The sequence below is a fragment of the Pleurodeles waltl genome, chromosome 4_2, assembly GCF_031143425.1.
Source record: "Pleurodeles waltl isolate 20211129_DDA chromosome 4_2, aPleWal1.hap1.20221129, whole genome shotgun sequence".
NCBI lineage: Eukaryota > Metazoa > Chordata > Amphibia > Caudata > Salamandridae > Pleurodeles > Pleurodeles waltl.
Window position 1 is genome coordinate 678,930,321 of NC_090443.1, and position 15,754 is coordinate 678,946,074.

The 15,754-nt window shown below is 39.9% G+C and overlaps 1 protein-coding gene across 1 annotated transcript in view; it reads right to left on the reverse strand.

The window, feature by feature from the left end:
- Positions 1–299: 299 nt before the first annotated feature.
- Positions 300–15,754, reverse strand: part of LOC138293182 (calcium-activated chloride channel regulator 1-like) — a 417,394-nt gene continuing 401,939 nt past the window's right edge. The window contains exons 13-14 of the mRNA XM_069232259.1: positions 12,847–13,080; positions 300–2,162 (exon numbers count right to left, since the gene is read on the reverse strand). Coding sequence (XP_069088360.1) covers positions 1,672–2,162; positions 12,847–13,080 — 725 coding nt within the window. The 3' untranslated portion in view covers positions 300–1,671. The remainder of the gene's footprint in view (positions 2,163–12,846; positions 13,081–15,754) is intronic.

Genomic DNA, 15,754 nt, shown 5'->3' on the forward strand with positions numbered 1-15,754 from the left:
TGGGGTGCCAGGCGGCCCCCCGCACGCAGTAACTGCAAAGCCCTGGGGAGGTGGCAGACCCTTGGGCAGCAGGGAGGCACCCAGTGGCCCCTCCGTATTTAATAACATTTTAGCCCTGGAGAGGCGGCGGTCCCCAGGGCTAAAGGGGGGTGGGGGGACCAACCTCATTATTTACAAATTAGTGCTCCACGGAGGTGGTGGTCCCTGGGGCTGTGGAGGGTGCCAGGTGCCCCCCCCCACACACAGTAACTGCAAAACCTTGAGGTGGTGGCAGTCCCTGGGGAAACCGGAGGCCTGGCAGTCCCCCTGCATTTAATAATGTTTTAGCCCCATGGTGGTCTCTAGAGCTGCGGGCGGCTGGATGCCCCCCGCATTAAAACAGCTATATCCCAGGGACTTGGCCCATCCAGGGGCTTATTAAAAACAAGCGTGGCAGCCCAAGTCTGTTGTTGTTGTTTTTTTGTTTTTTTAAAGTTTTCCCCAGATTTGCACGTTCACCAATATATATATATTTTTTTTAATGCTTTTTAACCCGGGGGTGGGGAGTCCCTTTGAGACCCCAATACCAGAGCTAAGGGGTTTCTAGGCTGGCCCCTTTTCTTTTTTTTTTTTCTTTTTTTTTTTTTTTCCTGAAGATTCGTCAAATGGTGGCAAAGATATAGGCAAGTAAAGATCCACTTTTTCTGTGGAAACATGGTCCTTACTATAACTACCTAGTGTTGACCGCCATGAATAAAGGCACATTGAAGTTTTGTGAAAATTCAGTTAAAACACACTGTATTATTTGAACAAAATCACTGAAATTCACCAGTTATCGTTATATCAAGTAACTATTACTTGTGACATAAAGTAACTATAACTCAAACCTTTGCCATGCACTGGTATATTCTTCGGATATTACCTCATTTATGACATGTCTAATGACATCATTGATAGCATTACTGCAACATCTGTAATGACACAATGGATAACAAAACTGTGCACGCCCGAGACGCAAGTTATATTTACTTTATAGTGCAGCACTCAAGCCCTGCTGTACACTGCCACAGACCTATTGCTAAGACTTCACCTAATCTTCCACAGCACCCTATCTCCCAGGGGTGCCTAACCCCCAACTTTGTCTGTCGCTGTGTGCTATGCAGAGAGTGAGATTGGCAACAGGGCTTGGCCTCAATATTCTGCTAGGCAATAATAAAAAACTTTGTTTAAAAATGTTCTAAATTTACTTTCAGATGTGTCATCATACTATTTTAGCTCACATGCGTTATTAACATTTCAAGAAAAAACAATTACTTAAAATTAAAGCTTTCCACTTATTCGGAGAATCTTCTTTTGTTACATGGATTTTAAGGGGGTCTTTTCGAAATGTGTATTTGTAAATGTCAGTCGCCTAACAGGTGACGTAAATCTGTATATATAATTAATCCTTTGTAGAAATCTTATTGTAGTGTTTCAAATTATATTAATTTATTTGAAGACAGGTAGTGATTTTTCAAAATTCTTTCTAGGGATTTACTTTTCTTCCCAGTGCTGTTCATAAACATAGTTTATTTGCAGTGCATGGTGATTGTCATTTTCAAGTTTAATGTTCCTTGTTTACAAAAAGAAATGTTTGACAGACAAATTAGTATTTTATATTGATAGTCTTGATACAAGAATACTGCAGTGTTTTTATGCTTCATCCTGTTTAAAACACAGAGCAATACTGATAGCCAGAGAGATTATGACAACTACCAATGATACAGTTATCACCACAGTAGGAATGTGAACAATGGTAGACTGTGGTAGTTGAATGGGAGGAGGAGCAGATGTGGAAGGGTAGGATACTGGTGGGAGACATGTTATGGGTGTAGATGTAGGACTAGATGCTGGTGGCTCAGTTGGCACAAATGAGCTTGTGGGAGTGGATGTTGTGGGAATGATGAGGGCAACTTGGGCTATGTTTGATGTTTCTGACCAATTGCCAGTTGTGTCCATTGTACGCACTGCAAAGTAAGTGACACCTTCATTTTGGAGGGCTAATTCTTCCAGTGCAAAGATAATGGTTTCCAAAGAGCCAGCAACTTTTGGTATGAAAGAGGAGACATCAATGGATGTTGCAGTGTTAAAGTTGGCCATAAGATGCACTGGATTTCCACTCATTCTTATTTGATAGCTTGTAGCTGAAAAGAGAGAGCAAAGTTTTAGATTTCACAATATTACCTTAGGAAAAACAAGCAAATAAGAACGTTTGGTCACACTGTATGTATGCATGTGTCCATTTCACCATTCCACAAGCCAGACGACAAGTTCAGCTATCACATTGTACTTAAACAATAGGTGCAAGTGTAGGAGCAGATGTATAAAGTACGAAAAAAATGCATTTAACACTAATAATGTGCATAATTTACCTGTAGGCCTCACTAGAAAAAGGAGTGCTTTAAGCTGCACACAAGAAAAATCAGGTACAAGACAGCCATAGTTACACATATTTAGTTTGAAGAGCTGAAGTTGCATTTATTTATTTACTGACAACTGACCTAGATCAAGAATGTGAAATGTAATGTTTCCTGACCTTCACATAGAATAGGTTTGATCAAATGTATTAACTTGAATAAATCGCAGACCTTGAAATTTTCTCTGATTAAACTGCAAGTATAGTAGAGTGATGAATAAGGACCTTGCATATTAGAAAGGTAATGTAGAAGCGTACACACAGAAATACAAACTCCTGAAGCAAATGAATGGTGAGAACTACACACACACATGTATACAGTGTATTAGAAAAGATGTGTATCTTCTTAACTGACAATAACAGCCATTGATAAGATGGACAGAATAGTTATTTAGAAGATTAGGCATAAGTGTTCTTATAGGATAGGCAAAGTGTATTTTTCTGAATAAACTATTGACTTATACAACATGAAAACAATAAGGACACTTGATGATAAGAGATGACTATGGTTACTTAATGTTGTAGTTTATGGTATTGTATCCTGGAGTAAAGACTAGGTGTATTCCATTCCCAAAAAAAAACTTGTAAGCCGATTGGATGACTTAAGACTGAAGAGGAACATGTTGTTAAAGCTTAAAATTGTACGGTCTGTAAAGGATGTGTTCTTAGAGTAGGTCAGAGGATGACTCAAGATTCAAGATCTCTTACTTGCCACTTTTCCTGCCCCAGTCTAAGCAGTGCAATCCTCTCTTTATGGAAAGCTCTGCCATCATTGATTCTGATATTTGAATTTGAAGCTTTATACGTAATGGCTTGATATAGAATTTGTTAAGTGTTCTTACTTAAACTTTTATTTCTTGTTGCTCTATTCCATTCCAACCATCCTCATTCTTAGAAGAGGGATACTTTCCTCTATGAAACGTGTTTGTGCATTTGTTTATGAATTATTTATTGCTTTGTTTGCTTATTGATTAGCTGATGAATTATATAACTGAAAATAATACTGACTTAGTAAAGATGTGCACACAAACCGACTTTTTAATAAAACCGACAAACTCTTGTAATTGACCAAGAATAAGATTGAAAACTGTGATGATCAATTAATTTATTTACAAGTCCTGGTTAATGTCATCTAAAGTCAAAGATCCACTTGGTCTAGCATCTGTGATATCACTTTGAGTTGGTAACACTTTTTCATAAACTGACATCTGCTCTGATGTCCCAGCACTCCAGCAAAGTTAGTAGCAACAGGGCAGTTTATGTTATGAGAAAGGGGAGCTGTAATTATTTGCCCTACTTTAGAGAGATACGAATGTCCCAAAACTGTGAAGACTGAAGAAGTTGTAGAATAGGAAGTGTGAGTATCAATTTAGTCATGCATTGCAATTGTTTTGATTGTTGAGATTTTATTAAGCGTGTTTAGCAAACTGGTAATGCTCATGCACTTAGGGCTTCATTTGTCAGAGGCCTGCACTGCCGGAGTGTCACTTTTGTAGACACTCCAATGGTGCAGGGCTCTCAATCATATCTATAAGGTGATGCAAAACCACCTAGCTGGCTTTGCATGGCCTCATAGATATGGACTAAGGCAAGGCAGTGCAAAACACTGCCTTGCCTTATTCTGCATCAAGGAGGCATTCCATTGGTGTTACAGTTAGTGTTCCCATGCAACACCCATGCTGCCCTGGATTTACAAACTCATGTAAACCTGCGGCAGTGCAAAAACCTTACGCCTCCCAGGTGTGGCTAACAAGAAATGTTTTAATTGCTCCTTGTTTTTTCCTCCTCCTGCATTCTGCAGCACACATAGAATGAGAAAAATGCCTCCAAGGATTGTTGTTGTGCAGGAAGGTGTCCCTTCCTCCACAAAAACAACCCTGCCAACAGCGCATTGACGCCCACAGCAATTTCTGTGCCTGTGCTGGCTGAAAGGACAGGAATGCACTGTATCTCGTAAAATATAGTGCATTCCTGCACTTTTGATTTGGCATAGGGCATTGCAGCAAAAGGCTTGCAGTGCTGCTCTATGCCAGATCTTTGTAAATGAAGCCTAATGTTGTCTAGAAATTGAAGTGGTTATCGAAATGAGAAGTAGTCTAAGATAAACAAGATTTGTTTATGGTTTACTGGAGATTGTGGTGCAGGTCATGAGGTACTGTTTGACTGCACTATCGAGATAGAGACTGTAGAAGTCTGTTGTGCGTGTACTGAGATAGACCATGTTAGTTGAACCTGAGGCGCTAAGATAAAGCTACGTAGAATCAGGTGATTTCCCATTGGTCAAGATTTCATTTGCATGTATGAAAACACTTTCCTATTTCAAACATTTGTAGGGTGTAAAAACCTTTACATTCCAGTTATTGAATTGCCTTTTTGTTTTCTTTAGAGGAGCAGACAGAGACTCTTATTTTATTTTGCTGAGTACGAGGAAATTGTAAAGAAGGTGAAGGAGCGGTAAGAAGCGAGTGATTGCATCATTTGTACTGGGACTAGTTGGTTGGTATGAAGTGCCATGCAGTGATTGTGTACAGAGCCCCACTGAGATTGGAAGAAGGGCTTATTAAGGAACCGAAGTATACAGAACAGAATCAAAACATTTGTGATTTGAATTGAATTGTTTGAAATATTGTGGTTAATCTGTGTATGAAAGCTTTTAAAGGTTTTGTGAGAAGTGATATAACAATTTGAGTATGGGAGGGTGAAGAGGTGCCTCCCGAGGCTATACCAAACACACAAAAGATGTTTGGAGGAATGGTTGCAATTTATCCAACCACTGGCAATTGCTATGGGTAGCATCCCAACCCATCCTTCTTTTTCTCACCATGCCACCTCAGTTTAAACCCAGCCATATTCAAAATCAGGCTCCTTATGGGAACAGTCCAGCCGGAAGTGCCAAGTCAGGTTCTCCCTGAATTGAAATAAAAGTAACCTGATAATGACTCATCAGACAGATATAGCTTAATTCCAGTAGCACAGTGAGCAGGGGACCCACATCTGGGCATACCCTTGCCACTTAGTGCAGTACATGAAACACACAAAAACTGATGGGAGGAATGCTTGCAATGAGGAGTAGGGTTAAGACATATTTGCTTATGGTTGGGTTTAACCTGAAGTGGCATGGTAAGAGCAATATCAAGAAATCCAAAAAGATGCTTTGAATACCTCTATAGAGGGTACATCCTGCAGCATAGTGTTAAATCGACAAATCACAAGTACACCCAGGAGGTTAACCAGGGTGTAACTTATCCCCATTCAGAAAGGGAGTCAAATCAATTATTGAATTAAAACTTTCCCGTCGTTAAAGAGCACCAAATTCCCGAAGTAAAGTTAGACATAACCACCTCTTCTTCTGAGGGGTACTCAAATCAGCCGACGTAACAGATTGCAAGGACTATACAGATGGAAAATTCTAAGCAGAAACCCTCTGTATTGTCTACCACCGATATACAAAGAATGCTCTAATGTCATCAATCAGTGGGTCAGCCCGGCATTGTTTCATCAGTTGTAGCTGCACAGAGCTCAGCCCAATGTTTCTCTCTTAATGTTCCTGCATTACATGCCACCTGTGAGAGAACGATCCCTGATCTCCATCATTGTAGCCCATTAACAGTGAATATAAGCAGAGATTCCAACATAATATACATTAACCTGGGTGGCAAGCAAACTTCTGGCTCAACACTACCCAAACCAACATCTCACTTGGAAAAACCATTCATTTTCAAAGAAGGTACAGTTGGTAGCCAGTCAGGATCAAGGCCACCTCATTTTTCCAACACCTTTAAGCAAAAGGCCTCACAGGAGATGAGTGTTTCAGAGTTTAGCGGACCTCAGCCATTGCATTCAAACAACAAAGGCTGCCGGCAAAATTACTGTTCCAAAACTAAGGATAAGAAACTCATGCTAAGGAATGCAAAAGGTAGCTCAGATAATTATCTAGAAGAACAAATCATTGAAACAACCTGCCAAATCCTCAGGGAAGACCAATGGGATTGGCTTCCTCAAGCCTTAAAGTCTTCATGTGAAGTATTAGTGGAGAATGTTAATGAGGAACTCATGGGCACGAATCTTTGCAGTTATTATTTTGGAACATAGCAGGAGAAAAACCACTGCTACTTAATGGTATGAAACATTGGGAATATCTGGATATAATCGTCCTTCAGGAAACCTGGGCTCAACATGATCCCCTGGTAGCAGGCTATACTTCCTATCATATAAAGGCAGTCAAGCATAAGCACTTGGGCAGACCAAGTGGGGGCCTAGCGGTTTGTATCTCCTTACATTTGAAAGCAATTACAGAACATCTGTCGCAAACGGACATGGATTTCCAAATTATGTAGCTAAATAATTGGGCATCAAGAAACAGACCCCCTGTGTTATTGATTAATCTCTATGTTCATCCCAGTCCTTCCCAGAAGAAAGTGACAATAGTAACATTACTATCAACTGTTACCACCTATAACCAATTGTTTCCTGAGTGGCATATAATACTGAGTGGTGACTAACTCAAATTTAATGCAGGAAGCATAGGATGAGGAAATCATTTGCATTGATAATTTATGGTGAAATGTTCCTTCACAAGTAAACTCAAAAACTAGATGACATGGCTGCCAAGGGGAACAGTTAGTAACTTCATTGAAATTCTTGAAAATGTGAGTTGTGAATGGGAGATTTCCAGGTAACTCTCCACCAAGTTACACAAACCATGGTTTCAAATCGAGACTCTTATCGATTAGACAGTAGTGACTTTACCACTGATCCCTTTGGTACAACAGTGGGCAATTGAATATAGCACGTTATATACACAGCTAAGCAGAACAAATTGAGGCAGTTCTGAGTAATCGTTAATCATTTAAACATTAACGGGCAACCTCTTACCAATTCAAATAACCCAGGGATCTGAATTTGTGAACCATCTTAAAGAAACCTTCTCAATAACTCAACCAAGAAGTGATTCTGCCATTGCAGTAAAAACACCAGCTACATCCTAGATAAAAGTCAACCAAGGTCAAAAGAATCATGATTGCAATGTGGCCCCCGCTACAGTTCAGAAGGTGTTGATGAAGGCCCGCTGTGATGGGGCACCCAGCCAAATGTCATACCACAAGTCATATTTAAGAAAGAAGAGTACTTCTGGTCTGGGGCATTAAGCTCCTTATACCAGGATGTTACACTGAGTGGGTCGGCCCCACAGAGCTAGCGTGGCTCAATAATTAACCCTATTCATAAGGGCGGGGAGAGAGCAAATCCTGAGAATTATAGGCTCATAGCCCTTCTTTACGCATATGTAAAGAACTATGCCTCTATGCATCTTGTAGATTACCTAGACAGGACAACTCAGAACAATATTATTCCACCAAATCAAGTGGGCTTTAAAAAAGGAGCAGGAACAACCATAAATATTCTAGTGACTGCATTCTTAGCTGATCAAAACAAGCAAAAAAAAGAGAACTAAATCGTGGCTTTATTGATTTCAGGCTGCATTTGATTAAGTTAATAGACAGCTGCTTTGGATCAAATTGAAGTTATGGGGTTTGCCAGACCCACTGCTGAATGCTGTAATCCTACTATACACAGATATGTGGGTGCAAGACAAAATGGTTCAAGGTTGGCAATGAAAATCCCCACGTTTCTAGGCTTGATGCAAGGCTATGTGCTAGCTCCACATTTGTTTAACTAGTTTATGGGCTATCTCTCCCCTGCTCTAGATAAGGCAAATCTCTATCTGCCCCACCTGGGAGCTTTTAGACTGACCCATTTATTATACGTGGATGATCTTGTCCTGCTTAGCCACACAAAAGTGGGTTTGCAACAATCCTGAAACTTATTAGCAAATTATGTAAAATCTAACCAGCAGGAGATTAACGTTGCAAAATCTAAAATAATGTTAATTAGTTACAGCCACTTACATCCCATTAGAGTGCGCTTGAGCAACATAATGCTGGATACACTCTAACACTATAAGTACCTAAGTATATATTTAGATGTGAGCGTGTGTTTCTACAGCAAAAACAATACACTGGGGGAAAAAGGCAGCAGCGTTAACATATGCCTTTTCTGCACTGGCTAAACAGTTGCACGGTCCCCCATATCTCCCGCCATTAACAGTGATTTTGGCTAGGCTGCTAGCAACAATGTCATATGCCAGTGTGGTGTTGCATAGCTTGAATGCAACACTATTGGATAAAATCCAGCTCACCGTCTTTAGGCGAGCCTTCTATCTATCATGATCCACCTCTTCAGCACAGCTTCACTTGGAATTTGGCATGACCTGACAAGACTTAGTCAGAAAAGCCACTGCAATAAAAACATGGTATAAAAACAGCCGGGCACAACTTTTCTTTTTTTAAACAGTGCTCTTTGGTTAGCTCTTGGGAATGGCCATCAGTTGGTATATTGTAAGCAATTGCAGTTCTCCATTAGTCAATTACACTTACGAGGGTTGTGGAAGGCCAGCCCTTTGTATGTTTTTTTCAAAAAGAGTGTCAACAGGGCTGTAGAATCATTGTCATTTTTAGAGGATAAAATCAAGTTCAGCACCGGCTCCATTGCTGGATGATCATAAAGTACTATTCTAAACTGGTTCCTGCTAGCTACCTCACCACACCTTTTCCAATACTCATAAAGCAATACTTAATAAGGCTGTGACTGGGCAACATTCCAACAATGTCTGACTTTCCAGCGTAGAGGAAGCCTACATCGGTTCTATGCAGACACTGTAAACAGCAAAAGGAAGATCTGATACACATAGTCTGCATCTGTCCTTGTGTGCATGACCTCCGGTGAAAGAGACCTTTTAAAGAGAGACTCATCTGGACTTTTAGGGCAGCTATAGTAGCGTGTTTCAATCCACATGATCCGCAGCTAAACTGTAAATTTGTTAGTTTCATGGAGAAAGCTCTAGTGTAATACATTCTTTGGTCAATCACAAGAAAAACTTAAGTAAGATGACTAAATAGTGTTATCTATTAAAATCTGTTTCATTGTAAGCCATCTGTCTACTTGATCACCAATTCACAAATCTATAAGGTTCTTGGGGAACGCACAAGTGCAATATAGGTGCGTTTATCACAAGACCTTTAAAGAAAAACAGTCAATAATAATTATGTGATTACTAGATAAATTAAGGTCATGTTTGGAACTTGAATTATCTCAAGTTAATTAGCCATTGGGTTGCAGCTGATTAAAGGCATTTTTGGCCAGTACTTGGTGTATATGTTTTTTCAAGCAGGTGTTGGTTGCAGGGTTATTAATGCCAAGAATTGCTAATATAATCTTAATCACCACAATGTGTATTAAAGTATTTTTGTCACTTTGACTGCACAGGAACTTTAGGCCAGTTTATGGGTACTAGAATTTTTAAGGCCAGATGCCATTTTAGGTTAAGTAGTGTCTTAGCATTTAGAATATGTACTGTATTAACAAAAACGCCAATGGTCACTTTAGTTAGGTAATCATTGGATTACAATATTCTGACCGAACAGCATTTTGTTGTAATTACTGTAAAGTGCAGGTACTGTGTGGGTAAGCACCATCTGTTAACAACAGAACAATTTATTTTAAAATTTTAGGACTATTATAACTAATTTGGTTAATTTTCTTGCTGCTTACCCAGCTATTTTTTCACACGCAGGTTTAAAGCAACATTAATATGTATTTTAGTGAAAAAGTTCATAATATATATGAAGAATGTATAATTGTTATGGTTTTAACTGAATGAAACAATAATTCTAAATTTGAATTTGCCTGAAGTTTTAATGTGAAAGCCACCTTGAAACCTAGAAAAAAGGCACACAAACAAAATGTATAAAGGAACTACACTAATAGCAAATATGAGCATGTGCATGAGCACTTTTATACATGTATTATTGTAGTCAGTTCCTAAGGTCAGTTTTTCTTTTGTGTGACTGTCAGTATTCCCTCTGTGTATCTTCACTGAGCACAAATGTCTGTTTGCAGAGTTGATTGGCTGTACATTCTTTATCGGAAAATCAGACATTTGGCTTTGCCAATGTTTCTTCTATTTGCTGTAAAGCTCATCTGGGTATCAACAGTGTACATTTCCATGTTCACCTGGCATGGCTAAAGGAGTAGATCCTTAGAGCATATGTAGATATAACATACCACTAACACAAAACATGATGAGAAAATGTTTTCAAATCAATTAATCTACTAGCAATCGAGCTGTGTAGCTTTGCAACTAATAATTTTTCCCTTGGCAACTCAGGGCTTTAGATCAAGCACACAAAAGTTGATCACATGATTACTTGCTTATGGTCTGACCATTGGCAATTACTTTTGGTGACATTCCAACCCATTTTGTGCACCCATAGTGCCACACTAGAAGGAGGCACACCTTATGTAAGTCGACCCTGACCCTGCACCTCATGAGAACATTCCACCATGAACTAACAGCCACAAACACCCTCCAGAATGAAACAAAAGCAACTATAGACCAGTTTCAGCCTACGTACGCCTCTTTAGGGAGGTATAAGTGGATCCTTTGGAGCAGGGAGAAAAGGATGCATTCCTGGTCATGCCCTGGCCACTTAGGCTATGGGTTGGAGTGGTTCCCAGTGCAACTCTCAGTGGTTTACACTATTCGCAGTCATACCTCGAATCACATTTTGTGCAGTTGATGTAACACTATAAGTGGCTCCACTGACAAATGATACATTAATCATTGATGTTAGTATGTCACTACTTGCTCTCCATAACCTTTCCTGACACCAAGGATTCTTCCTTTACATAGTCCACCTCTTACATTTTCTGACCAGTGAATTTCAAGACGATTGGGAGTCGCAGCACTCTCTCCCTTTACGCTTTTTCTGTATTTTTGGATTATTTGGGCTAACTTAAATTTCTGATCCTGCCCATTAGTCTGTACAATGACATCCACATGTCCTGAGGGGCTCTAGCCCTCTCAGGTTCAGTAACCTAAACTCTGTGCAGTTTGCATTTACTAGTTTAGGTTTTGCACTGACATGTTTGTTCTAGATAATGTTGGGTTTGATGCCTATCTCACAGATATCAATGCCATATCTGGTTTTTCTGACACTGTCTGACCAGTCTTTCTTCCAGGAAAGCATTCACCCAGCCCATCACGGGTCTTAGTGACACCACTTTTTTTGACAATGCATGTTATGTAGGAGTACCTTTCTGCAACACTGAGGCACCATTAACCTTCAAATTGGTGCCATGGCCCTTAGGGACACTATATACATGGCCTTTTGGTGTACAATGAAAGACGATATGGATCTTAACCATTTGCATGGCTACCAACTACTTCTTAATCTCTCTTTGGCTAAGAAGCCTCTTGGTTTTGGGCACATGCTGCAGGCACCTCGGCACAGGCAGATGGAGGGTATCTGACTGTAGTTCAAGTCCTCTGATGTAGTGGTAGGCAACACTGCCCCCACTGCATAGGCCTAGCTATTGCAGGCTTAATCCACCTTCACCCCATTTTTTTTCTTGGAGGTGCTTTGCTTCCACACGTAGGGTTGGAACTTTCATAGTTTCATAGTTTCTCTGTGTCTCTTTCTCAGCCTAGCAGAAACTACTGCCAACAAATCTGTTCTTCCTTTCTGGATACCACTGATGAGGGCATAGTGCAGCTCAAGTTACAGTCCATGAATCCATTAGTCCTTCGTCAACCAAGGTCTGGTTAACAACAATATCTAAGCCTAGTTTTAGAAACACTATTTACACAAGCATTTTATAGTATTGTTAGGAATGGGCAATGACGTTGCTAGCTAGTGGTTTATGATCTGCTTCTTACTCTATTAGGGTAAATAGTGACACTTCTGCCCCCTTCTTCCACTGGATCACCAACTACTCTATTATGGTAAGTAGTGACACATCTGTCCCCTTCTTCCACTGGATCACCAACTACTTGGAATCCTAACCTAGACTATTCAGTTTTTGTTGTAACAAAGGATAGGCCTTGTTTGGCAAACAGCCTGACAAACTCAACTCTTCTCTTTTGAGTTGATGTCCACTCATTATCAGTACAGATATTCAGAGGGTCTGTCAGTGTCGGAGGCATTGAGCAAGCTATTTCTTCCAGTTCTCAGTCTTCATTAAATAAACACTGGACAAACCTTACTCAGCTTGCTGGAGCTTGCATATTTGTTTTTGATAACTTCTTATACTCTTAAATGCATAGAAGAATAAAGGTGACCTTGTGAAGTACCCTTACATGATAACCCACAACTGTGTTTACATCTGTACCATTACATTCATACCATTTTCTGTCATGCGTTGTTCTATGGGGGCATCACAGCTGAATACTCCCTCACTGCTTCTCTTTGTTGTTCAGAGAGTTACAAGGAGCAGGTGCTTAAAATACAATTTTCTCACTGGGAATCAGAAACACTCCCAAATACTTTAGTTAAATGAAAAAGTTATATACATACCCCTTCCCTGATCCAGGTCATCCCCTGGTGCAGTCCACGATAATTCAATTTTCCCATTTTCTAGCCTAGCTTCTAGATCAAAAATTGCACATGGAGGAAATTTGTCTGGTAAGGGTCCAGTTGGAACTTCAGACACTGCAAAGGAGCCACCAGAGGTAGTCCTGCTGAACTTCTCCAGGGTTGTCTCAATGTCATCATTGATGGAAGGCCTTGGAGGGTTCATTTGGATGTTGCCTAAAATCACAAAATTGTCACTAATATCATATTGAATATCATGCTAAATTTAACATGTGCTTGTGCCATAATGCCCTAGGAACAAACTTGTGTTGGCACTAGTGTACGAAAAATCCAAATCAAAAAGCTTTGAAATACAAAAATTGCAAAGAGTAATGTTAATGTGAAATTATATGTAAAAAGAAAGTTAGCTCAATGTATTGTTATGGTCACAAACTCTGCTCAAATGGTCCAATTCACATTGTCTTTCTGTAGGCAATTAGAAGTTCGAATTTAAACTGTGTAAATTCTACAAACAAAGATGTGTGATATTGGCAACAGGAACTACTATCCTTGTAAGCATGCATACCTTATGTAAAAGATTAGTCATTTACTTAAATGTGAGTGGGCACAAACAGTTGAGAGAGAAAAGATTGGAAATGCAAAATGACATAATACATAAGCAGCATGTGTTTTTCAAAGACTGGCCAATCAGAGGCAATGTCAATGAGGTGTAACTACAGATGCAAAGGAAAAACCCACAATGGGTTTTACTGTTTCACAAGGCAGAAGTTCTGGTCGTAAATTGCTTTGAGTATGAGACAATTTAGAGTCTACTTTGATTTTATAATAATGTTTTCATTTGGTTTTATTACTTTTAATGAAACACTTTAATTGGCATTTTTAATTAACAGTTAAATAAAACACATCTACATATTAGAGTGCAGATGTTTGAAAGAGCCTACTAACTAAGAAACAAGCATCTTCATTAATGTATTTATCTCATTATCTCACAATATTCTTACTCTAATCACTTGCACCATCTGTCATCTAACAAAGGTAGCATTTATCTTCTGAGCATACAGCCAGTGAACCTTGTCTATTCCAAAAGCCAGACTCCCCAAAAAAGTATGTTTGACAAACTATACACAGGTTGTTTACTGCGCCCAGCTTCAAACTATATGAACTATATGTCCAGTAACAAGTCATAGTCATGTTAAGGCCAAGGCTCACATTCCTCAATTTAAATATGTATATATATATATATATATATATATATATATATATATATATTTGCATACCCTACGGTAGCTGTATTCCCTTATTATTATTTTATAATCCTGTATTTCTTAATGTAGGACTGGATCTATTTAGGGTTATGTCTCTTGTGACTTGTGTTCATGTCTGCCTCTCCCCCGCCCCCACTTTCCAAATCTGTTATTTCTCCTCGACACAGAGCATCCTTACTCTGACTACCTAAAGTCTTTGTTTTTCCATTTCTTCTCCCAGGTCTCAATCGGTGTCTTAGGGTGAGTTGTTATTCTTTACATCTCTCTACCTCTGTCGATCTGAGTAGTTGCTTACCCCACAGTTGCCCCTTTATGCCCAACGATCATGTTCTGCTGTGCAGGACCAGGCGTGGTCCAGGTCTCAAAAGTTTTTCATTTGGAATATCACTTTGGGTTTAGCTGAACACGAAAATATAAATTTGAGGCTCGCAGTTTCTACTCATCTTGCTCATAAGATTTCTGCTGGTGTGCAAAGATTTTATGTAGTTTGGAAAGATCATTATATTTTTTGCCACAAGCTGAACCTCTCCCATGGATCTGGTTTCTCTCAGAATCAGTTCCCTGTATATGAAATGTAATAATAAGGCAGTAGTGTGTCTAGCCAGGGCCCTGGATTGGAGTCTAGCTGCCAATACCTGTGTGCCCTTTCTATAATAAAACATGGGAAAAATGTGTCCTCTGGGATGAAAGTCATCAGTCATGGGCTTAAGATGTATTCAGTTCCTGTCACTTGTTCCCCTTCAGGGAATCCTACACAGCAATGGTTGCTCTACTTTGAGTGGTTCTCTGCACCCCCGCCTCATATTGGTAGTTCTTTAGGGGAAGGCACCTGGTCTTTAGCTCCTTGATGGTGTCTTACAACTTCAAGATTCTTTCCATTCAGAAATCCTGACTTACAAGGGACATATCAGAAGCCTCATCTCTAATATTAGTGTCAAGGCACACTCTAGAGTCTGGTATTTTTGCAGCATTAGATCCAAACATATTGTAACTGAGCACCCACAGCAAACAGTCCGCAAAATGCATAAATTCAAAAGATCAATTTCACATACAACAAGCAGCCCCCTAGAGGGACTATAATACACCCACGAATGTTGACAAAGCTTTTCTAGATCTGAGCACCTGGTGAGCTCCAGTCCTTAAATCAATACCCACTCCATCTCTCTTACATATCAGCTAGTTTGATTTCATACCTTGGGCAGGACAGGATCCAATGAGGGTTCAAGAAGGTCTACAGTGTCCTGCTCCCTCGTGAGCCTCTGGGTGCTGGCACCACTGAGGGTCCTTGAGGCACATTTCTCTTTACTTTGCAAAGTGTAATGCTCAACCCTACTCCGCTCGCTCCCTCTATTGCCGCTGGCCTCTTGTTTTTGTTGAGTCCCACTCCAGCAGAAGGGTGTCTCTTACATGTTGTTCTTCTCCGCCTCCTATGACATGAAGGGCAGCCTCCTGCAGGACCAAAAAAGAGGGGGTCTGGAGGCTCACCACCACATGTTTCTGCTAGTAATGCACCACAGTTTGGTGTGGCATGTCTTCTTCTCATATAGAGTCATAAGTTCTATGCAGCCTCCATATTGCTGTTTTTCAGCCATAGTCCAGGTCATGTCCCTCACCAAATATATCAT